The sequence below is a fragment of the Dendrobium catenatum genome, unplaced genomic scaffold (genome assembly GCF_001605985.2).
Source record: "Dendrobium catenatum unplaced genomic scaffold, ASM160598v2 fragScaff_scaffold_1674, whole genome shotgun sequence".
NCBI lineage: Eukaryota > Viridiplantae > Streptophyta > Magnoliopsida > Asparagales > Orchidaceae > Dendrobium > Dendrobium catenatum.
In genome coordinates this window covers 162233-184584 of record NW_021320136.1, presented here as the reverse complement: position 1 = coordinate 184584, position 22352 = coordinate 162233, and the positions used below count along the sequence as shown (strand labels likewise).

Sequence of the window (22352 nt, the reverse complement as noted above, 5' to 3'; positions counted from 1 at the left end):
AATTTAAATCATTAATATAATTTTATAAATTATTTTGGATTATATGTAAATTAAATTTTAATTAAAGACTAGATTATTTTAATTGATTATATTAATTTCATAACTAATAATTATTAAATTTTAATTATAATTATTATAATTTAATTATGATTAAATTTTAAGTAATTAATAATAATTAATTTTAACTATTATGAGTTAACTATTCAATTATTTTGATTTATGATAGTTCAATGCTTTTATAGTTAAACTTAATGTAACTATAATATTTTATTTTAAGCTTAATTAATAAATTATTATTATACATTATCATTAGATTTTATAATTAATTAATTTTAATTTAACTATAATACTTAATAATGTATAGATATGACGAAGAGATAGAGGAAATATGCAAATTAGCTTTCTCCCTCTCCTCGCGATCCATACGTGCCAATGAACCTCGCTGGGAGTCAAAAAGTTCTCTAAAACCCTAAACTCGATCCGAGAACCTGATATTCAGACGCGCATGTGTCGAGAAAACACTAACCACCTATACACAGTTTCTAGCGCTGGAGGCAGGACGTGCCGTACCCTGGACGTCTTGCCGACGAAAGGTGGGATATCACCTAAAATCCCTTCTTCGATTCCAATAGCCGAGCCGAAAACCTCCTATAGCAATGGCTTTTCTCTAGCGTGGTGGATGTGGAACCCGCGTGCGATGCGTAACGACGACGGAGCGGAGATACAGCATAAGTCACCGTCTTGCGGGGAAATACTGCTTTTCTTCAAAATTGAACACACATTTATAATGATCAAAAATAAGAATACAAAGCTTCCTCTCCCTTCCCTCGATCCACGCGGCCAAGAGCGCCCGTTAGCGCCAAGGTATTAAAGTTCTAACCCTAAAAACTCCGTAGAAGAACCTGATTCAACGCCATGCTGTCGAGATTAAAACGAACCACCATACACAGTTTCTTAGGCGTGGTGGAAGGACTGTTGTGTCCCGACGCTTGCGACGACGAAAGTGGGGTAAGTCAGCCGTTTTAAAAGAGATTTGGGTTCGCGCCTTCGTTCGAAGTGCATAGCGCCACCGGAAAAACGCCGCGGAGGTAACATTGCGTTTGCGCTTTAGCATGGGTGGAATGGGAAGCCCGGTGCGATATGTGGTTAAAAAACCGGTCGCCGTATGTGTACGTAGAAGCTAGGGGATACCCATAAGTACCCGCTTGCGGCGGAAATAACTGCTTTTCTACAAATTGTACCAAATACCCACACGACGTTTCATTAGGGTAGGTGGGGGTGGAGCGGGATCAAAAATACATACGGCCGCACCGGAGTGTCTCGAAAGAGGGAAACCCTACCATACCGCTTTTCCTAGCGTGGTGAGAAAGGCCCAGTTTTTTGTATTTTCCCTAAACGGGGAGATGCCGGGAGGTGCCGAAATTTCGAGGTGAACATAATGCTACACTTGGACTTATTGAACTCAAAGGATACGATCGAACTTGGACTCAGCTTGTGAACCTTTTGATTTGATAGACAGTGGACTCGGACTTGTGAATTTTGATTCAATCTACTTAAATAAACTTTGAATCCAAATAAAAAAATGCGCAAATGATGAAGAACTTGAACTTCATACCGACAGTAGTGGGACTTGAATGAAGGGAATAGCTCTTCTTAAGCCTAAACTGCATTTGGACTAGAACTCTGACATTTGAACTTGAACATGAAAAGATTTGTATTTGGACATAAAGCAAATGATTAATAAATAATTGATTCTAAATGAAATAAGTTCATACTTGAACTTGATTGGAAACCAAGTGAACTTTGGACAATGAGGACTCGATCAGAACATGATATGAACTTAAGCTTAATTAAATATGTAATGCTTTATAATCATATGAACTTTAATATGGATCTAAGTTGGATGGAATTGTGATTGAGGTGAATAATTTCTTGAAAGGATTTTTTTTTCTAATGGGATCTTCACTTTTGTTTGAATGCAAGTCTTAACTAAGAAAGATTTGCGTCATTCAAATCTCGTGCAAGTAAACAAGGACCCATGTGTACATCCTTTCCAAACTTTGATATGGAACTTTTGAATGATAATTTCTAATATGCAAAATGATCATCTTAAATGGAGAATAAGATGTTGATAAGTGATATATTAGACTTATCATGCATATTGAATCATTAAAGTAAGAAGTTTGCAAATGAAGTTCGTTCGTAAGCAATAAAAGAAGACTAAGGAATTTGGTTCGATTATAAACTCATGATATAAGCTTTTGGACCATACCAATTGATTCATGTAAGATCAGAGCTAGTTCATCCCTAATCTACTTATAGTGAATGTATTATTCACTAGAAAGGCTCTTGATGAATATGATGATTCATGGTTTTCTTTAACCAATGCCAAAGTATTCATTACGATCATACATAGGATGTAACGTGTTAGTGAGCAACATCAGAAGAGCTATAATGAATAGAAATATTTATTTATGCTCAATTATTCAATCATCATTTGATTTGCAAGCAACCATCAACAAGATTAAGGACACATGATCTACCTGTTGAGTCTAGTAATTATGGTTGTTAAGCCTAAGTGAATGTTCCAAGGCTACCAGAGAGGAGGGGGTGAATTGGTAGTTTAAAAAATTTAAATCCCCTTATTAGAAAATTATTGAACCGAAATAAAATTCTTTTAAATTTTGTAAGAAAAATATTTTCACCACAGAGTTTTTTAAAACTGAAATATAAAGTGCGGAAGAAACTAAAACAGTAAAGTAAATGACACCAGATTTATATAGTGTTCGGTCTATAACCAGACCTACATACACTCCTCAGAGGCACCCTCTGAGTATTGCACTAATACCAATAGTGACTCTCCTTTGCACCCACAGCAAGCGGAGAAGCCTTTACAACACTCTTTTCACCACTCCCCGGTGCGCGGCAGAGAACCGTCCGTCCTTTTACACAATTTCAGTGTTGGCAGAGAACCGGTCGTCCTTTCACACTCATCCCAGTGTTGGCAGGAGAACCGTCCGTCCTTTCACACTCTCCTAGTGTGGCAGAGAACCCTTCCGTCCTTTCACACTCTCCTATGTGGGCAGAGAACCCTTCGGCTGTTCACACTCTCCAAGTGTCGGCAGAGAACCGGATCTCCTTGACAGATCTTCTCACAAGAAATCTAGAAGAAGGAAAAGAGTGAAGTAATCCAAATTCACAAGTAGAGACTCTTACCTTTGAACTCCAAGTGAAGCCTTCTCGCTCCAGTGTAGGAATCCTCCCTTGAATGCTCTCTTCCACTCTCTCCTTGGTTACCTCTCTCTCAGGAGCGACGAAGATCAAATGACCAAAAAGATTGGGTGGCAGTCTAATTGGATATTTATACAAAAGACAAGAAAAACCGCCCAAAAACTGCAAGTATTCAATTCTGTAGCATGGATCGTCCCGTACGATCGTGGATCTCCTGGACGATTTTACTTAAACATCTGAAACGACCCTATTTGAATATGTGTACGAAATGTCTTCGTACAGCTGATCGTCCTGTACGAACTAGTTCGTCCAGTACGAACGGTTTATTACAAGGTCGGTTCTAGAAACTGCTGAAAACTGTCCTAAGTCGGTTAATCGATTTGGACAAAAATTTATTCGTCTGGACGAAATTTTTCACAGATGACCGATCGTCCTGGACGATTCTTTACTTCGTCTGGACGAAAATTTTTCCAGGAGGACCAATCGCACGGACGATAATTTAATTTCGTCAGGACGAAAATTTTCTAGAGACCCGCATCGTCCTGGACGATTTTTAATTTCGTCTGGACCATTCTCTCTCCTTTCCAATTTCCAAATCCATCCAATCTCCAAATCCAAATCAATGCTGCTACTATATGCCAGATAATACATATTTCTACGTATCTGATTGACGACTAGCCTTAATCGAAAGTTCTCTCTCGTGATCGGGAGGGGTAATTAACTATAGGGGCTTGCGCCTATAGGAAACCAGAACTCAGATTATAAAATCCTCGCAAAGTGAGGGCAAAATCTCTGGGTATTGTCTTATCTACAAACCCATCTGCCTTCCAAAATTTACCCCTGAACTTATTCTGTTAAAACTTCCTCGCCAAATAAAAAAAAAACAATCAAGTGCGGCGGGGAGGCCGGGGCCGAATTTTCGGAGCCCACAACTTCCCTAACTATTGTTGGTCTTTCCCCATGCTGTTTTGAATGTAGTTGGCTGCTAGTTTTCCTCATTGTTGATTCCTATGAAGGAGGCTTTAAATGTGGGCGGTTTTGGTGGTTTTTAGTAGCTGATTTGGGACACATTTATGTGATCTATTAAATGATATTTCCTTCTTATTTCTACTATAAATTAGGACTGATTTCCTTATGAAAAAACGGAGAGATTGGTGATGAATATTTGGAATGTATAACCTACGGGTTATCTAGCTTGCAAGCTATTTTCCTCTTCCCTACTTCTACTTCGTCTTGGACTTCTACCTCCTCTCCATGGTTTTCATTCCATTTGTATCTTTCTTCTCTTAAAATGTTTGTAAGTTGCAAGGTAAATGTGTCGTGATTAGAAGTTGTGTTGTGTCCTTTTTTATTTAAAATTGTAAGGTGTTTTATCCTTTTCTATTACAAGTTGTAAGCATTGTTATGTTCTTTTTTTATTTTGTTTGTTATGATTATATTCTAAGGAAGTCTTGTTTTAGGAAATCTTATAGTGTCTTGAGTTTACAACCTTAGCATCTTATTTTTTGTGCTATTATTTTGTTACATCAATTTGGTATCAGAGCTTTAGGTTGTAGGTTATGTCTTTTTCTTTTTTAAAAAATTAAAAATGAAAAAAAGGATAGTCAAATCAATCAACATGCCGAAGTTCCAATTCAAGAGGAAGATCTTCCATCAAATATAATGCATTTGGAATATCAAGGAAGCTTTGTCATTCAACCTAAGTTTGCAGCGTCGTCATCCTTATTTTCTAATCAAGGCATTCTCATCAGGAGATAAGATTTCTCCACCAGGGGAGAATTGATGTGGGCAAAGTGCTGTTTGGAATTCCCAAAGTGTTGTTTGGACTTCCCTAAGCGCTGTTTGATCTTTCCCCATGTTGTTTTGAATGTTGTTGGCTGCTCGTTTTCCTCATTGTTAATTCCTATGCAGGAGGCTTTAAATGTGAGCTGTTTTTGGTGGTTTTTAGTGGCAGATTTGGGGCACATTTATGTGATCTGTTAAATGATATTTCCTTCTTATTATTTCTATAAATTAGGACTGATTTCTTTATGAAAAAAAGGGAGAGATTGGTGATGAATATTCGGAATGTATAGCCTGCGGGTTATCTAGCTTGCGAGCTATCTTTCTCTACCCTATTTCTTCTACTTCGTCTTGAACTTCTACTTCTTCTCTGATAGTTTTTTACTTCGTTATCTATCAGACAATGTTCTATCTCTACAAACTAAACGCTGTTAAATATTATACATTATAAAATGCATGTAAATCATTAAAGCAATTGTTTTCATACATGATGCAGGTTTGCTTCAAGAGTAAAGTGTATACAAAATAATCCAACCAAGAATGTATCTTCAAAGGAGATCGCCCATTTAAAGAAAATGGTTGCTTATTGGAGGGAGCAAGCAGGAAAACAGGGGGATGATGAGGAGCTTGAAGAGATACAAGAAGAAAGGCAAACAGAAGGGAGAAACTGATCACCACTTTACCTGGTATTTTCAAACATAAACTGCATCTTGATCTCATTCTATATGGCAAACCGAGGATTTCAGATTGTTTCGCCTCGAATTTTCTGAAAAGAAAGTCATATATTAGTTTAAATACATCATTGGAAGAGGGTTTGATGCTTTATTCTAATCACCAGCCATTGATTGGCATTAGTGTTTGTTGCTTAAGGTTATAAATATACTATTGTAAATAGGGTTAAGTAGCTCAGCAATGCTCTTGTAAGTAGGATTAATTATTCTGTGCAGACACCAAATGTCATCCGGAGACCAATCAGAATGCTCTAAGTCACCCTGTGCTCGGTACCGAGGCTCAGTACTACTCGTTACCGTGGCTTGGTACCGCTGACGTAGCACATTCTGGTTAATCTCCGGACGGTGTTGTGTCCGGTCTCCGCACAGAATAATTTATCCGTAAGTAGACAACCTTCATTCATTTGCATATATTGATGCAGTCCTTGTTTGTACAATCATGATGCATATGATTATGGTTTTTTATTAGAGAATTTATTTGCCAATAAAACCATTTTACCGTTGTTTGTCTTTTAGTGAAGAATGCTTCTATTTTTCTTTACCTTCCCTTTAATAATAATTAAGTTCTTATAATTCAATTTCATTAATATCATTAACCAAATTGAATAAATATAAATTATACTACATAATTATAAATATTTTTGTTTTAAACAATTAATTTGCAAATGTAAAATGAGATTATTTTAAAATAGCTAAAATTTTATATATTACCAAAAAAAAAGTGTAAGGTTGCACTTGAAAATTTAATTCTGAGGTAAAATTTCAAAAAGCACATTTGTTATATAATTATTGTTTGTTTCAGCTCCAATGATACTGATTCATTATATTTTTTTTACAAATTTAAGGAGTAGAAATTGAATCATAATTTGTGAGAATCAGCTTAAATTGATTAGTTCATTTTGCGTAGGATCAATTCTTCAAAATTTTGTATTTTGCACAACTTAGTTCTTGTCTAGCAATTTATATATTGTATTTAGCTGATTCATATTTCTGTTTCGAAGCCTGTATGTCTTTTTGAAATATTTGGTAGCATCCAACTTTCCCATAAGGAGAATTTTAAAGGTTATAATAGAAATTATATTATACAAAATATTAAATCATTAAACACTTGGATCATCTTTATAAGTGAAAGAATTTTGGTTCTTGTAGCAGATGAGCGAAAATGTTGAAAATAGAGAAGGTAGAAAAAGATAGAAATAGACAACAACACGAAGTCTTTATCATGGGGTTGCCTAATGGATTTTTTTTTTTTTTTTTCTTATTAAAAGTTAAATTCTCATTTAAATATAATAAAAAAAAAGTCATTTTCAATTTTTTTTTAATTTAAATTCTTTTTAGGCTTACTTTCATCTTTCTTAACATAGACTGATTTTAAGTCTCTAATACATCTACTATCCTTGATGGGTCATCAAAAAGTTGATGTTTTATGTGACTAAATCTAATATTATCTGGCATTGGAGCTACTCCAACCTTTTCACATAGATTTTTGCTTTGCATTTTGTCACTAAGTGTAAAGTCACTCATCCACCTAGCATCATTGCAATACACAACTTAATTTTATAATCTTTAGGTTTTGGTAGTCCAATGTGGGTGGTACCTTTGATGTAAAAGAGAAGAAATTTAAGTTGTTGCCAATATTTGTTGAGGGCCTGATGCTGGGTTAGCATAGTTAATTGGTGACAAAAGTAATATTAGAGCAAGTAATTGTTAAATATTGTAAAAAGTCAGAAACGTGTCGAAAAAGAGTTTAATTGTGGAGGGGTTGTTCACTATTATATTTAATAGCATATTTGAGATATAATAGATGGATAGTAGGTTTGCAATCCAATAAATCAAATTTCTTTAGGAGATATTGAGCATAGTTCTATTGATGTAGAAAGTAGCCATTAGGATTAAATGCAACTTCAATACAAAGGAAGAAGGATATCAATCAAATATTTCTGAATGAAAGCAATTGTTGAAGATTTGATATTATACTTGAAATGAAAGCAGGATGAATGCCAGTGATAAGACTATTGTCGACTTATAGAAGCAAGTATATTTTGATGTTGTTGTGAGTGCAAATGAGTATGGAAGGGTCAGATTTGATGAATGTATAAATGTTAAACCATCGAGGGAAAAAAATTTGAGGTGTCAAACCACTGCCTAGGTATTTGTTTCAACCTATAGATAGGCCTGTGAAGTTTGTAAACATTATTTGAGAGATGAGAATTAATAAAATCAAGTGGTTGCAACATGTAAAGGAAAATAAAAGTTTTTAACAATGAAAGAATTTTCAACCTGTAGCAGCTGAATGAAATTACAGAAAAGAGAGAAGGTAGGATAAAATAGGGGAAAATAAAAGTTTTTATTATGCATATTCCATAACTATTACAGTTTACACACACACACAGGAGTGTTCACATCCTGTAGTAAGGCAGAGAAGTTGTTGGAATATTATGATGTTGATGCTCTCGTAGTTGAAGAGGAGTGGCTGTGATGAGTTTTGAAAAAGGAGAATGGCTGGTTCTGTGGAAAGGTGGATAAGTAAATAGTAAAAAGTCATCTTGTTTGTTAGTAAAAAATATCTTTTGTTTTATTTTAATAAATGTGTTAAAGAAATATTTATATTTGAATAGAAAAACGGCATAATCAATTAGTATGATGTGGGTTGTGAAAATTCGCAACCCGACCTCTCTGCAGGCCCCTTTCTTTCTTCAAGTCATTGAGGAGAGTTTTAAATATTTAAGTTCAGAGGAAAATTTTTAGAAGGAAGATTGGGTTTGTAGATAAGTCACTACCCAAAGATTTTGCCCACATTTTGTAAGGACTTTATGATATGGGTTCAGGTTTCTTATAAGCCCTTATATTTAATTACCCTCCCATAAATGAGAGAGAACTTTTAATTAAGGCTAATAGTCAAATAGATGCGTAGAGAAACGTGATATTTGGCGTATAATAGCAGCATGTATTTGGCAGTTAAAATTTTAATATTTAAAATTAGAAATTCACCACTGTGCACTTAAAGAAGTTGGTGTGCAAATGATAGTGAACTCGATCAAGATCCCATGGTTTCATTGCCCCGAGTCATCAGTGTCCCTGGTCTACTTAGTCATATGAGGTAGTTGAACCAGCAACCTGATAGAAGAATCCTTATTGGCAGCCATGGGTTATTTTGTCAAATGGTGCCTTATAAACTTGGAGGAAATATTTATCTAAGGGAACAAATCTGAATCTACCTTAGCTAACATAGGGCTTTTTGCCCTATCAATTATATCATATTGATTCATATCTAAAGGATTTGAAGTCATTGCGTAACATGCGGGCTCTGACCATGATCATAATTTAGTGGTGTCATTTGGCTGCAAAACTACCCGGTTGAGACGGTTCTGGTCATAATTATTTATCTGGGGTGCCATTTAGGGGTGAAACCACCAGTTAGAGGACATGTGCAATGTCCTTAATGGTAAGAGACTACTTGAGAATAAATTCGAGTGATATTCTCGACCATACATTTTTGAGTTTAGATTGTTAGTTTGTGGAGGATGGATGGGTATTTTTACTTTAAGTGTTTAAACAATTAATTTTATTTTTAAATATATTTGGCTATGATTTTTTTGGAATTTTAAAATTTCATAGGCATTTGGAAATTTGGGAGTCATTTTTGGATAACTGTGGTCTCCTCCGGTTCATATTTTTTATCAATATGGCTATCATCAAGATTTTTATGAGAATTTTTCATTTTATTTGTTGAATCTTGTTAACTTTATCAGTTTGTCGACAGAGGATCAGGTTTGTTGTTGGCTTTATGCCTTTTATTAATAAATTTTTCTTATAATAGGCCTTGAAGGCCTAATATGAATATATAAAACAAATATCTTGTTTGATGTCATGAACATTTATTTTTTTTATTGCTCGAGCAATATTGACTCATATTTATTCACATAGGAGGATTGGGCTTGAGTTTAGGTTTATTTTTTGACCTGTGTAGCATCCTCAGACGTCACATATATAGTTATAACATGTTCATCGGGGCCTATACTGGTGTATGACTTTACATACATTTCGTGCGGTATATTTATATAATTGTATGCATGTAATATAGTAAATGTATACAACATATCTACATGCTCACATATGCACTTATACTTCTATCTATATGTTAACATATATACATATATACATGTATATTTTACATATATGCATATATGCCAGTGTTTTGCATTTTTACTTGCTGATTAGCCATGCCTGCATGATGTATTGGTATGTAGTGGAGCATGTGTGCGCAATACATTTTGTATTTGTATGTGAAACCCTAATACAACATAATGCATTTTACAATGCTAAATGACACATTCTGTTATTTATAGTGCATGTGGGAGGGCATTTTAAAGTATTTGATGCAAATCAACTGTATGAATAACAACTATTTGAATATGCACAACATATTATTTAGAAACCTATAGACACCTTTTATCTGCATGTACAATGTTACAGATTTCGTGGTGTGGTACTACATTGCACTATGGTTATTTGTAGCTTCTTGAAGATGAGTTGTTGTTGAAAAATGTATAGGGCTCAACTTAGAAAATTGTGAACGCCTTCTATATACTTTTATGCATGTTGCGGATCCGGTGATGTGTATTAGAAGTGCCACAAGCCATTCGTTGCTTTATGCAAGTAGAATGTTGTGCATTAACAAGTCTTCTGTAGTTGCTTGTTGAAAATCACATTCATTACATGGTTATGTACTTTCTTGTGGATAGCTCATTATGTATATGAAGGGCCCCTTATATTAGCCCAGATGATTGTATTTCTTCCTTTCCTCCATTAGAGGAACTAACTGAATCATTAGCCTTTAAGGCTACCATTTTTTCCTTCTTTATTTCTCCTTAACTAGATTGCCTTTGACTTATGCTTTATTCATAGGTGATTATAGATCTAAGTAAGATATCAATAGAATAAAGATTTAAATCCTTGGATTCTAAAATAGCAGTTATTTTGGCATCATATAAAGAAGGTAAACAATGCAGAATCTTATTTACTTTTTTAGAATTTGATAATTCTTTACCTAACGCATGGAGGGATGTGATGATTTTTGTAAACATAGTATTCATTTCATTTATGGATTCACTTGGTTTTATGCAAAAGAGTTCATAATCATGAAGCAAAAAATTTAACTTCGGTTATTTCACTTCAGTTATTTCTTCATAGGTTATACAGAGTCTATCCCAAATCTCTTTACCAGTAGTATAAATATAAACACACATGTAATCCTTAGATTTTAAAGCACAGAAGAAATAGTTTAAGCATTAACATTAAGTTTGTCTAAATCTCTATCATCAGTATTCCATTCAAAGAAAGATATTTCTGTTTTAACACAGTTAACTAAATATAAAGGTGCATAATATCATTCTTAAATTAATATCCACATGAGATAATCAATTTTATTACAAGAAAGCGGACATGTAAATTTTCCAAAAGTCAAAAGGAATATTTTCAAGTAAAGGAGGTCATGTGATTGAGTATCCTTCAGCAATATTTGGATTTCCAAAGTTAACCATTGATCATTTTTCAAAAGTTTTCTAAAACTTAATTTATGAATCCCACTTTGATACCACTTGAAAGTTCATAAAGATTGTTGGACCTTTAAGAACTAGCCCGAGGCTAACCAGGAGGGGCAGGGGTGAATTGGATATTTTAAAAAAAAATCTTTAGTGAAAAAATAAATACTTTAATAAAAACTTTTTAAACCCGCACATGATAAACGATACAACATATACATAAATAAGTAAATTTCACATCAACAAAAAAAATCAGATTTTTTAACCACATATATAATTGTAAAAAATAAAGTGCAAAAAATAATAAGAATAAATACATCATAATTTATAGTAATTAAATCAACCTGACCTATAACCACTCTTTGGAGACTCCCTCTCCAAGTATTGCACTAAATAGTAGTGACTATTCTTTTGCTCCGATAGCTAGGCGGAGAAGCCTATACTGACATTATTTCACCACACTTGTGTGACAGAGAACTTTGACTCTTTTACATACATAGAACCTCAACTCTATTTTTGCCCTCCAGGTGAGGGCCAGAGAACCACAACTCTAGTTTCATCCTTCTGGTGATGGCCGGAGAAACCACAACTCTATTTTCACCCTCCTGGTGATGGTTAGAGAACCACAACTCTATTTTTACCCTCCTTATGATAGTTAGAGAACCATGATCTTTATTGAAAAACTTCTTCTCCAAAGCCACAGAGAATGCATGCAAAAGCTTATAGATGCTAGGCAAGATTCTTGCTTGGAGCAACCATATGAATCCCCACACAACTTCTCCCTCACAAAATGTCCCTCTATTCTCTCACAAAGCTCTACTTCTTCTCTTCCTCAAGAAACTCTCTCTTGAAGTCTCAACTGCCAAAGATTTTTTTTTTTACTGGATTATTAAAAAACCTTAAGTAGTGAGCTTCAAGAAACCATAATTGTTAAGAGATCTATCTTTTGTTTATACAGTACGATACATGTATCATATCATACGATCAATGTAATTCAGACTCGTCCAACAAGGCCGTGTAGACGAACTGTTCAACCTTTATAACATTTCATACAATACGATCCAAACATCATACGATACGAACTATAGAAATTCCTTTTGTTTGTTAGGGATAACCCTTGGGATGGCCAACTTGGTACACTGTTGATCTTTTAGAATTATGGACATCGTACAATATGATAAGTAAAAAAATCATGGATTTTGTTTGGTATGGTCTTTGGGATGTCAAATTTTATATACGGGTAACCATATAGTACAAACTGTATTATATAGTATGATCGATCATAATAATTGTCCATGATTTAATTTCCTAATATTGAAGAATTAATTAAGAAAGATTTTAATTAGGGCAAACCAAATCATATACAGGTAACCATACAGTACGAACCAAATCATAGTGTATGGTCATCATATAATTAGTTTTTTTTTTCAAAACCTCTACTTGTTAAGGTTTTGATAGAGCACAACAGATCGTACAGTATAAATTAAAATCACAATATACAAAATAAGGTTACAAAGTCAAAATAGTACAGCAAGATGTACTTAAAAAAATCTCTCAAAAAATATTTTTATCTCTCCCTCTTTATGTGTGCAAGGTTACTCGGTAATGATATCCACCAAATTACTTGATACGACTCAAGAAAGGAAAATGGCAGAATAAAATGAAAATCGATTGTAACCCTGATTTATTCAGTCTTGAGCTGATCAAAATTGAAAGTGAACGGTGGACTGATTTCCTGAAAATATTAGTACGTACAAAATAAAATAGAGTATGATAAAAAAAGGATAAAGTAGTAATAGTCACAAAAATGTTTATTATAATCAAAATCACAGTGCTTGGATCAGGTTTGCAATAGTGTCAGCCGTGAGTTAGTATTGAAGTCAATCATATAACTCAAATGACTATGAAGCATTCATATGTATTTGACGTCAACTTTGCATCAACAAAACATTTTTAGCATATTAAACCTCCAATTTTATCAGTCACTTGAGAATCTTGGTTACTATTCCCAATATATGTTAATTTTTTTCTAATTGTATCTAAGCTCAACAAATATTATATTTCAATTGTTATAGATTGAATTTTAATAAGTTACCTATTGAGTTGTAGAAAAATTATTCACAGATGATTTTGTTTTTATTATTATCAAATCTATCATTATTGATGTTATTTTGGATATAAAATTGACCTTACCAAAAAATAATCTGATCAAGCACAAATGTTAGTGTAATTTTTAGATCTTAAAATACCCTAATTTAAAAAGCAAAATTAGAATCAACTTTATGAACTTATGAATTCTATTTTTAGCTATATTTTAGTAAAAAAATATAGACTAACCTATGGGTATTAATAGCTTTAATTCGAATTCAAATGGACCAAAATCAAGTACTCAAAAGTATAGCTGAAAACTTTTTTATAATCTTATAAGGAACTAATGAGCTCTAACTTTAGTAGTTTTAGTCTAAATAAGTAGAAAGTTAAAACACATCCAATAAGCCACAAATCAGTTGATTCTGATATCATAAATGCATTGCAAAGTCTAAACACCCCAAATAATCAAGGCCCTTGTCAACTTACAAATAATTCTTATGTTGAATGCTTAACAAATAAAGAAAAACTATATGAAAAATTCAATAGGAGCATTTTGAAAATAAAACTCATTAACATCAAGTTTTTCATATTCTCTCCTAGTTTTTTTTATCTATATCAAATAATGTAAATGAGAAGAAAATCAATAATATGTTCTCTTATTGATCAGTTGATTAAATTGGTCTAAACTCTACATGTTTTGATTGTATTTTAAATAATGAAGATTGTTAAGAAAATATTAAGAAATCAAATGTAAGATGATGTTTTTGCAAGTTCGTTGATAATATATAAAAGGGCATTATAAAGAGGTATGATGTTGAATTAATAGTTGATAATTTTTATATAATAAAAAGTATTAGACAAAATTTAGGATGCTTAACCATAATAGCTAAATTAAAATAGGTGTTTTTTTTTTATTTACTTCATAAGTTATCTTAATTCATGAATTTTTATTACTTATGTTTGTTCTAGAAGTTGAAGTTCTAATTTTGATTTATTTTAGTTACTATTTTGCTTTACACACTACGGGAGATCCATAATGAGAGAATTATGCATGAGACTCAAACATTGTACTACTCAATGCTTATCATTCTCCATCGACTACCACCAACATCCGCCCATATTTTGTCAGATTCTTGTTGATGTCCATTGTTGAAGCCCAACATCATCGACTATTATATATTGCTGAAGCCTTATGTCTATCATCCAATGTCATCAATTGATAGAGTGCCAGTTACCTTATAATCTCTCTTTTTAGTGGCATGAAGGGTAACTCAATATTGTTGCATCATGGAACATTCAAAATAATAGAGAGATATAGAATTTAACATCCAAGCTTTGATGAAGATCCAACACACAAATAGATAAGAGAGGGAGAGAGGCGAAAGAGTCGTTAGAGAGACTAATATTTTTTATGTATAAACCCTAAAAAGGAAAAAAATCATGGGGTCTGGCCTAGTTGAAATGAATCCATAAATGTTTGTTATTAATTACAAATGATGTCCATCATTGGGGGAAGGAGTTAGCTCAATATACATAATGCAAAGCACTTTATATGATGAGAGTTTGAAGAATATAATGATATGAGAGTATTTCTCAAAATAATGTTGGCATGTTTGTTTGGTCTGTAGGATCGTAGTCAGGTGAAAGTGGCTGGAGATATCGTAGTAGATGAATAGTAGTCAAAGGGACCATAGTCGACAGGTGATGAAGGTTGGAAAGATAAGAGTTGGTGGGTGACGGAGGTCGTAGTCGATAGGTGATATTGGTTAGAGATACTATAATCGGCGGTCAACAGAAGTTAGAGGGATCTCAGCCAGCAGGCAATGGCGATTGGAGGGTCATAATTGGTGGGAGATAGAGTTAGAGGAACTATTGTCGGTGGGCGATGGAGGTCCGATGGATCATTATTGATGGGTGATGGAGGTCATTGGGACTATAATCGATGGGGGAAAGTGGTGGGAGGGACTGTAATTAGCTGACAATAGTGGTCCGAGAATTGCAGTTGGAGGGTGATTGGTGGTAAGAGGTATTTTAATTGATGGGTGATGTTGATTAGAGGGACTATAATTAGATAGCAATGGTGGTCAGAGAGGTTATAGTCGATGAGCTATTATGGTTATAGGGACCATAGTTGGATGGTGCTACGGATCAATGGGATGGTAGTCGATAGGTGATAGTGGTCAGAGGGATTGTAGGCGGGAGATGATGGTGGTCATAGGGACTATAGTCTTTGGGCGAAGGAGGTCATAGGCATCATAGTCGACAGGTGATGAATGTCATAGGGATCATAGTCGATATGCGATGAAGGTCGCAGGGAATATAGTTGGCAGGCGATGGAGGTTGAAGAGACCATAATCGACTAGTGGCATAGGTCTGAGGGACTGTAGCTGGTAGGCAATAGTGGTTGGAGGGGTTGTATTTGTCAGTGTGTTTCTTGATGCCATTAACATGTGTGGCTATGGTCGAGACAATCCACAAATAATGTTTGATCTATCTGATCCTGTTTGCTAGAGATTTGCTTGATGATGATAATATGTGTGGAAGAGGTCGAATTGAATCCTTGTTTGTCATTAAACCCTTATTGCCTTTTTGAGTTTGAGACTATGACCTTGCCTAAGGAGTAGAAGTCTAGTTGGGGAAAAAAAAGTTTGAAATTCAGTTTAAGCTTTCTTGCATTTGTTGGATGCTATATGTTAGATAGTTTCCAGCAAGATTATTTTTTATATGAAAAATTTTGGAGTGACTCACTTGACCACAATCATATTCAAGATTACAAACAAAGTTGCCCACCAGTCCAAATTTGCTTCCCTTGAAATTCATACAACAATGACTATTAGTTTAGAGGTGATAGACCAACGCATGTTTATTATTATTATTTGTTGCTCTCAATATTGAACAACATTTTCAGACCTTCTAAGAGATCATGGTAAATAGACTACCTTACGAAAATCGTTTCCAGAATGTTGACATGAAGGATTTTTTAAGGTAATAGTAAAGATTGTCTACTAATCAGAAATCATTTATCATAAACGGCACCAAATTTTGATTAAAAAGAGCATTTGATACACTCCCAAATGTCTAATCCGTTGATGACGCTAACAAAAATTAAAATTTGAGACTCTTAAAACAATTATCATAATAATAAATTCTTCAGAATAAATGTGCTGAATAATCTCGGCGTAAGAGAAATAATTGCTAGCGTTACACCTTACGGCATTGGAATCACTATACATCTCAACCAATCTTTTAAACAGAAAATTAAAACGAACTTTATTTCTTCATTTATAACAATGAAGGAACCCAACCAAGGCCACGAATTTGCGCAAAACCCAATCTCGAAGATAACCCGATTGCCTGCATTTGTTCGGCAATTGTAAATTTTGGAATTATCAATGGCTATATCGTTCCTTGATCTCCCGTTTCTTCCTCCATTATCCAGTCCTTACTTTCCTGCGCATCTACTTTCACAGAACAAAACTCACAGCTTCTCCATATGTCTGCTTCCTGCATCTGCAGTACCTTCGCTTCCATTATGCCCTTTCTTTGTCCTGCATCACCCCACCTGTGAATAACCAAAATAGAAAGTAGGGCAAGAACCTTGTGAATGTGGATGGAACAATAAAAACGAAGGAGAGAACCTTGCAAAGAGAGACAGAGAGAAGAGAGAGAGAGAGGGAACCCCGATGGGAAAGGACGGCAGTGGCGTTGGAGCAGCGGTGGTGTCCACCCCCTCTCTTATTTCCTTTTCCTGCCTCGACGCCAAGACCTTAATCGTCACCCTCGTTGTCCTCTCTCTAGTGCTGGCCGTTTGGCAACTTCAACCCTACGAACTCGTCCTCTTCTCCTCATCCTGCACCATCTACAACTACTCCACTTCCACGTCTAGTCTCAAGCAAAAGACTGCATCTTCCAGCATCTCAACGGTCTCCTTATCCTCCATCACTTCATCGTCCTCCTTTTCACGCATCCCTCCCCGCTTCAACTCAACCATACCTGCTGGTGACCAAAGGATACGCACGTTCCGGCCTTATGGCAGTGCAGCCGCCCTCTTCGTCCAAATGGGCGCTTACCGCGGCGGACCCAACACCTTCGCCATTGTCGGCCTTGCCTCCAAGCCCACCCACGTTTTCGGCAAGCCGTGGTTCAAGTGCGAGTGGGTTTCCAACTCCAATACCTCGCCACCCATCCGCGCCAAAGCATACAAGATGCTACCTGACTGGGGCTACGGCCGCATCTACACTGTGGTCGTTGTGAACTGTACCTTCCCCGTCGTCCCCAACGCCGACAACGCCGGCGGCCGACTCTTCCTCTACGCCTACTATTCCCCCTCACCTCGCCGATACGAGAAGCTTGTCGCCCTCGAAGAAGCTCCTGGCTCTTTCAATGAAGCCCGATTCCATCCTCCCTACAAGTACGAATACCTCTACTGTGGTTCCTCCCTTTATGGAAACTTGAGCTCGAGCAGAATACGGGAGTGGATGGCTTACCACGCTCACTTCTTCGGCCCAAGATCGCATTTTGTCTTCCATGACGCTGGCGGCGTGAGCCCGTCGGTGAGGGCGGTGCTGGAGCCTTGGGTGAAGCTCGGTCGGGCTACTGTTCAGGATATCAGGGCTCAGGCGGACTATGACGGATACTACTATAATCAATTCTTGGTTGTCAATGACTGTCTTCATCGTTACAGGCATGCGGCGAACTGGACTTTCTACTTTGATGTGGATGAGTATATCTATTTGCCCGATGGGAGAACACTTGAGGAAGTGCTTGGTGAACTTTCCCAATATACGCAGTTCACGATTGAGCAAAATCCAATGTCAAGTACTCTCTGCGTCAGAGATCCCAGTAAGGATTATTCAAGGTAAGATTAAGTCTCTTCATTTTCGTTGCTCTGCATTCTGTTTTGTTTTAATGTGGTTTAATTCTCTGTTTCATGACAATTTTGGTTCTTTGGGGTTTACAGTATGACTTTGAATTACTTATAACTTGAGATTACTGAAAAGTGGCATTCTTATTGGGATCTGAGAATCCTAATAGTGACTAGAGTGAAGTGCCTAGTTACTGTTTTTTCATTATGCCGATTACTCTATGTAGTATCAATTTTAGCAGAGGGGTGGGGATTAAGAAGTTTACAATGTGTATTTTTTGTGATTCCAGTGAATGCTAGTTATTCTTTGAAGTTGTTGACGAGTAGGTTTTTTAGCATCAGGAATGTGGAAGAAAATGTTTCCTTTAATTGCCCTCTTTCTTGCTTTGGAGCGTCTTCTTATTTTACTGCACATAATTTTTGTTTAAGCAAAGTTGGAGTGGTAGTATAATATGACATTTTTTTATATGAAAGTGCAATGTAGCATTGCAGCTTGGAACATATTGCATTTAGAGTCCATTTGGGGATGCTGCTTCTGTGACCATCTCGAACTGAAAAACTCATTTTACACTTCAAAATACCGTAATATTCTAAACTGCAGCAATTCATCTCCAAACGAACTCCATTTCATAACATCAAAAAAGAATATACCGAGTATATTCTTTCTCCAATGGAATGAAAGAACGTTTGTGAACAGTGCGATGTCAATATTGACATCACGCTATTCATCTCGCGCAAAATGCCATTGAATCTGGCGTTTGGTTGGAGCTCATGGCGACTGCAAATGCTTGTTTGATGTTTGGTTGGAGATGCCCAGAGTGGCTGGAGAGATTCTATAATATACTTATTTTTCTTTTAAAATTGGTGTGGGTATTATAATTTTTTTTTCTTATTGAAAAATTTTGACTGGAACTTTCTTACAGCCATCATATGATAATATATCCAATTGTGAAAAACTAAGTATCCCTGCAGAATTTTCTAAGAAATAATAAGAAAGATGTTGTCAAAAGAAAGTTATGATAGCTTTATGGGAAACAAAATTTTGTAAAGTTGCCTAGACATTTTGTCTTTAATGATTGGCTTTATTGCGTTAACTTAAAATACCAAAGGGAGAAAATTTGAGTTACTATTTATCATTAAATGTCTTTATTGAACTACATTTTTTACCCCTTATTCTGAATTCTTTTGCTGTATGTTATTAGGGAATGGGGATTTGAGAAGCTGGTATTCAGAAATTCAATCACCGGAGTGAGGAGAGATAGGAAATATGCAATCCAAGCAAAAAATGCCTATGCAACTGGAGTGCACATGTCTGAAAATGTCATTGGCCCAACCACACATAAGACTGAATCCATGATCAAATACTATCATTACCACAACTCCATCAATGTATTGAGTGAGCCATGCCGAGAGTTCATCCAAATGCCTTCCAAAGGCAATTTGACTTGGCATCAGAAGATCCCATATGTCTATGATGAAAACATGAAGCGTTTAGCTGACAAAATTAAACAATTTGAGTTGAAAACAATTGGAGATCTCTACAAAAACTAACTTCACCCTGGTTTTGAAGGCATTAGCATTCTTTTAGTGAATGCCAACTTGGCAAATTGAGAAATTTGAGTCTTCTTGTCAGATTCGAGGAGAAGTTTGAAGAAGGGTAACTATGGCTAGCATCTTTGTTGTTATTGTAAATGTCACATGTGCTTCAGCATATTTGCTATTCTGAAGATCTATGCTCCTTCTTGTCTTTTACTCTTTACTTTCTTTGCTATATATCAAAGCTTACTTTTTACAACATCCTTGGTTATAAATGAACAGTTGTTTTTAACCTTTTGGATAGATCTATGAGTAGAAACCACGTTCTGTAGTGAAATATTAAATGTTTGGTGCCCTTCTCATCTCCTTATGCCGGTTTCTCTGCAATAACTGTGTAGGCCTGATGGAGGGTCCTCCAGTTGAGTGGCTGCTGTCAGCTTCCTTATTGATGCTTGTGACTGCAACATTTTGAGTGTGTGCAGCTGGAGTAACTTTTCTATTTTGCTATATATGTTGCATTTATACTAACTCCAGCTTGACCATCGAATATTTCGGTGCTGTTATTTTTCCATGCTGATTCGGTGTTCCAGATTTTTTTTTTTTTGAAGTGCTTTGAAAATAATCAGCGCTGAAGCACAAAATATGCTCACGCACAGCATATAATGCTCTATAATTTAGGTGCTTTGCGGAGGAGCTGAAGTCTGTCATCCAATGGAGTTTTTATTATGTACCGAACGGTTCTCCTGCCTGGTTACGTGCTCGGTAGGGCTGCAAACGAATCGAGCCGAGCCGAGTATGTGAGTGTTCATGTTTGTGTTCATTTAATATCAACTTGTTCAAGTTTGGTTCATGTTTGTTCGAGCTTTATTGTTTGGATTCATGTTTGGTTCATTTAAATTAATAAGTGTTCATGTTCGGTTCATGTTCAGTTCATGTTCGGTTCGTTAAGTGTTTATCGAGCTTTAAACAAACAAACACGAACGAGCTATAATTGAGTTCTACTTTTAGATGTTCATTAACTTAACAAACGAGTTTTATCGAGCTTTCGAACAAACGATTACATCGAGCATGTTCGCAAACATATTTAACGAATTTTTTAAACTATCAAACAAACACGTTCATGGACATATCTATGAATAAACACATTTATTATAAAATCAATTGTCTATGTAACAAATGCAATGATTTATAAGCAAATATCATCTTCAAAGAATTTTCCTAACAACAGCATTAACAAAGACAATGATTTATAAATAAAGAGACATATAAAGCTACAATTACTTAGGAAGCAAGTTAAGTAATATTTGATACCCAACAATCTGAAAGAGCGTTCTAATGGAAAGGAGAAACGTTCTAAACCAAATATTATTTATTTTTATTGAGCTTATTCACGAGTTCAAAATCAAACACGAATCGAGTTTTTATCGAGCTTCTTATTGAGTTTAATGTTGAGCTTGTTACGAGCTTCAAATGATGTTGTTCGCGAACATAAATGAGTCAAACGCATTAGTGTTCAAGTTTGTTTATTTAAGAATCGAGTATTTAAAATATTGTTCAATTTTATTTGTTTAATTAATTAAATGATCACAAACGAGCTTTAATCGAGCCGAACAATGAGTAGCTCGCCGAACGTTTGGTTCACTTGCAGCCCTAGTGCTCGGTATCAGTACCGAGCGTGATATATTTTTGAGGTGATGTGACATATTTTTATTGATCTCCGGACTCCCTCCAAACTCCGGACTCCGCACAGAATAATAAATCCATCCAACGGGCAACCCATGGAATTGCTAGGTGCCCCGAATCTTTTCACCCTATATAAAACTAAAACTATGTTGATTTGGGAAAATAATTGAATCAAACTATTTTTATCATGTTTTGATCATGATGGATCTTAAAGTTATTAGATTGATTAAACGCATATAAAAACAAATTATTGAACTTTAAAAATCACCTAACTAATACTTTAACGAGGACATACTTCCCCAATCCATCCTCTGGATAGAATAGTGATGACGGTTTTGTTTACTTATTCGAAGATAACAGCAAGATCCCTTATTCGATTAAAACTATTGATTTTGTAGCATACTTTTTTTATAACTCATAAGAAGTGCGAAATCACTCAAATAAAAGAAGTTAAATTCTTAAATCTTTATTTTTTTTTTCTTTTAATGTAATGATTGAAATTTTAATAGAAACTTCAAAGTCATACGCGTTCATGCGGGAGGAATAATGTCGAGATGGGTGACCTTTAGAGATGTTAAACCAACGTGACAAAAGTCGCCAAATATAACTACCTAATCTCCAAAAAAAAACCTGAAGCCATCAAGTGTTGAGCAAATGAATAGCATTTTTGGACAAAATTATTTCATTTCAAAATTAAAACTTATAATGCATGCTAGCCCATATTTTTAGTTATTATAACTTTTGAACAAAAATAAAGGAAAATGACAGGCAAAAGGGGTTTGACATTTAAAAGGAGAACTATTTCATTTTTTAATGCCTAAATCTAACCAAATCATTTCATAACCGACCATACAATATTCTAGATAGAATGTAAAATATAAATTATATTTA

General features: G+C 35.2%; 2 protein-coding genes across 8 annotated transcripts in view; both read left to right on the top strand.

Annotated features, from left to right (window-relative positions):
* LOC110093951 (kinesin-like protein KIN-14I) overlaps nucleotides 1-6254 on the top strand; it is a 111676-nt gene extending 105422 nt beyond the window's left edge. For 5 of the 6 annotated variants that reach the window (XM_020819022.2, XM_020819019.2, XM_028701300.1 and 2 more), the window contains one exon: nucleotides 5510-6254. In XM_020819022.2, coding sequence (XP_020674681.1) covers nucleotides 5510-5684 — 175 coding nt within the window. In that variant the 3' untranslated portion in view covers nucleotides 5685-6254. The remainder of the gene's footprint in view (nucleotides 1-5509) is intronic. The other variant, XM_020819024.2, reaches the window with a different exon arrangement.
* A 10403-nt stretch (nucleotides 6255-16657) lies between these two features.
* LOC110093957 (galactan beta-1,4-galactosyltransferase GALS1-like) lies at nucleotides 16658-20575 on the top strand. 2 transcript variants are annotated; one of them, XR_003703278.1, is made up of 3 exons: nucleotides 16658-18236; nucleotides 19445-19899; nucleotides 20177-20575. XR_003703278.1 is itself a non-coding variant. In XM_020819027.2 (2 exons), exons 1-2 carry the CDS (start codon nucleotides 17062-17064, stop codon nucleotides 19791-19793), a joined length of 1524 nt encoding a protein of 507 aa, XP_020674686.1. In that variant the 5' UTR covers nucleotides 16658-17061; the 3' UTR covers nucleotides 19794-20115. The 2 variants fall into 2 exon arrangements, 1 of the variants encoding a protein (XP_020674686.1); XM_020819027.2 differs by lacking the exon at nucleotides 20177-20575 and having other exon boundaries at nucleotides 19445-20115.
* Nucleotides 20576-22352: the final 1777 nt, after the last annotated feature.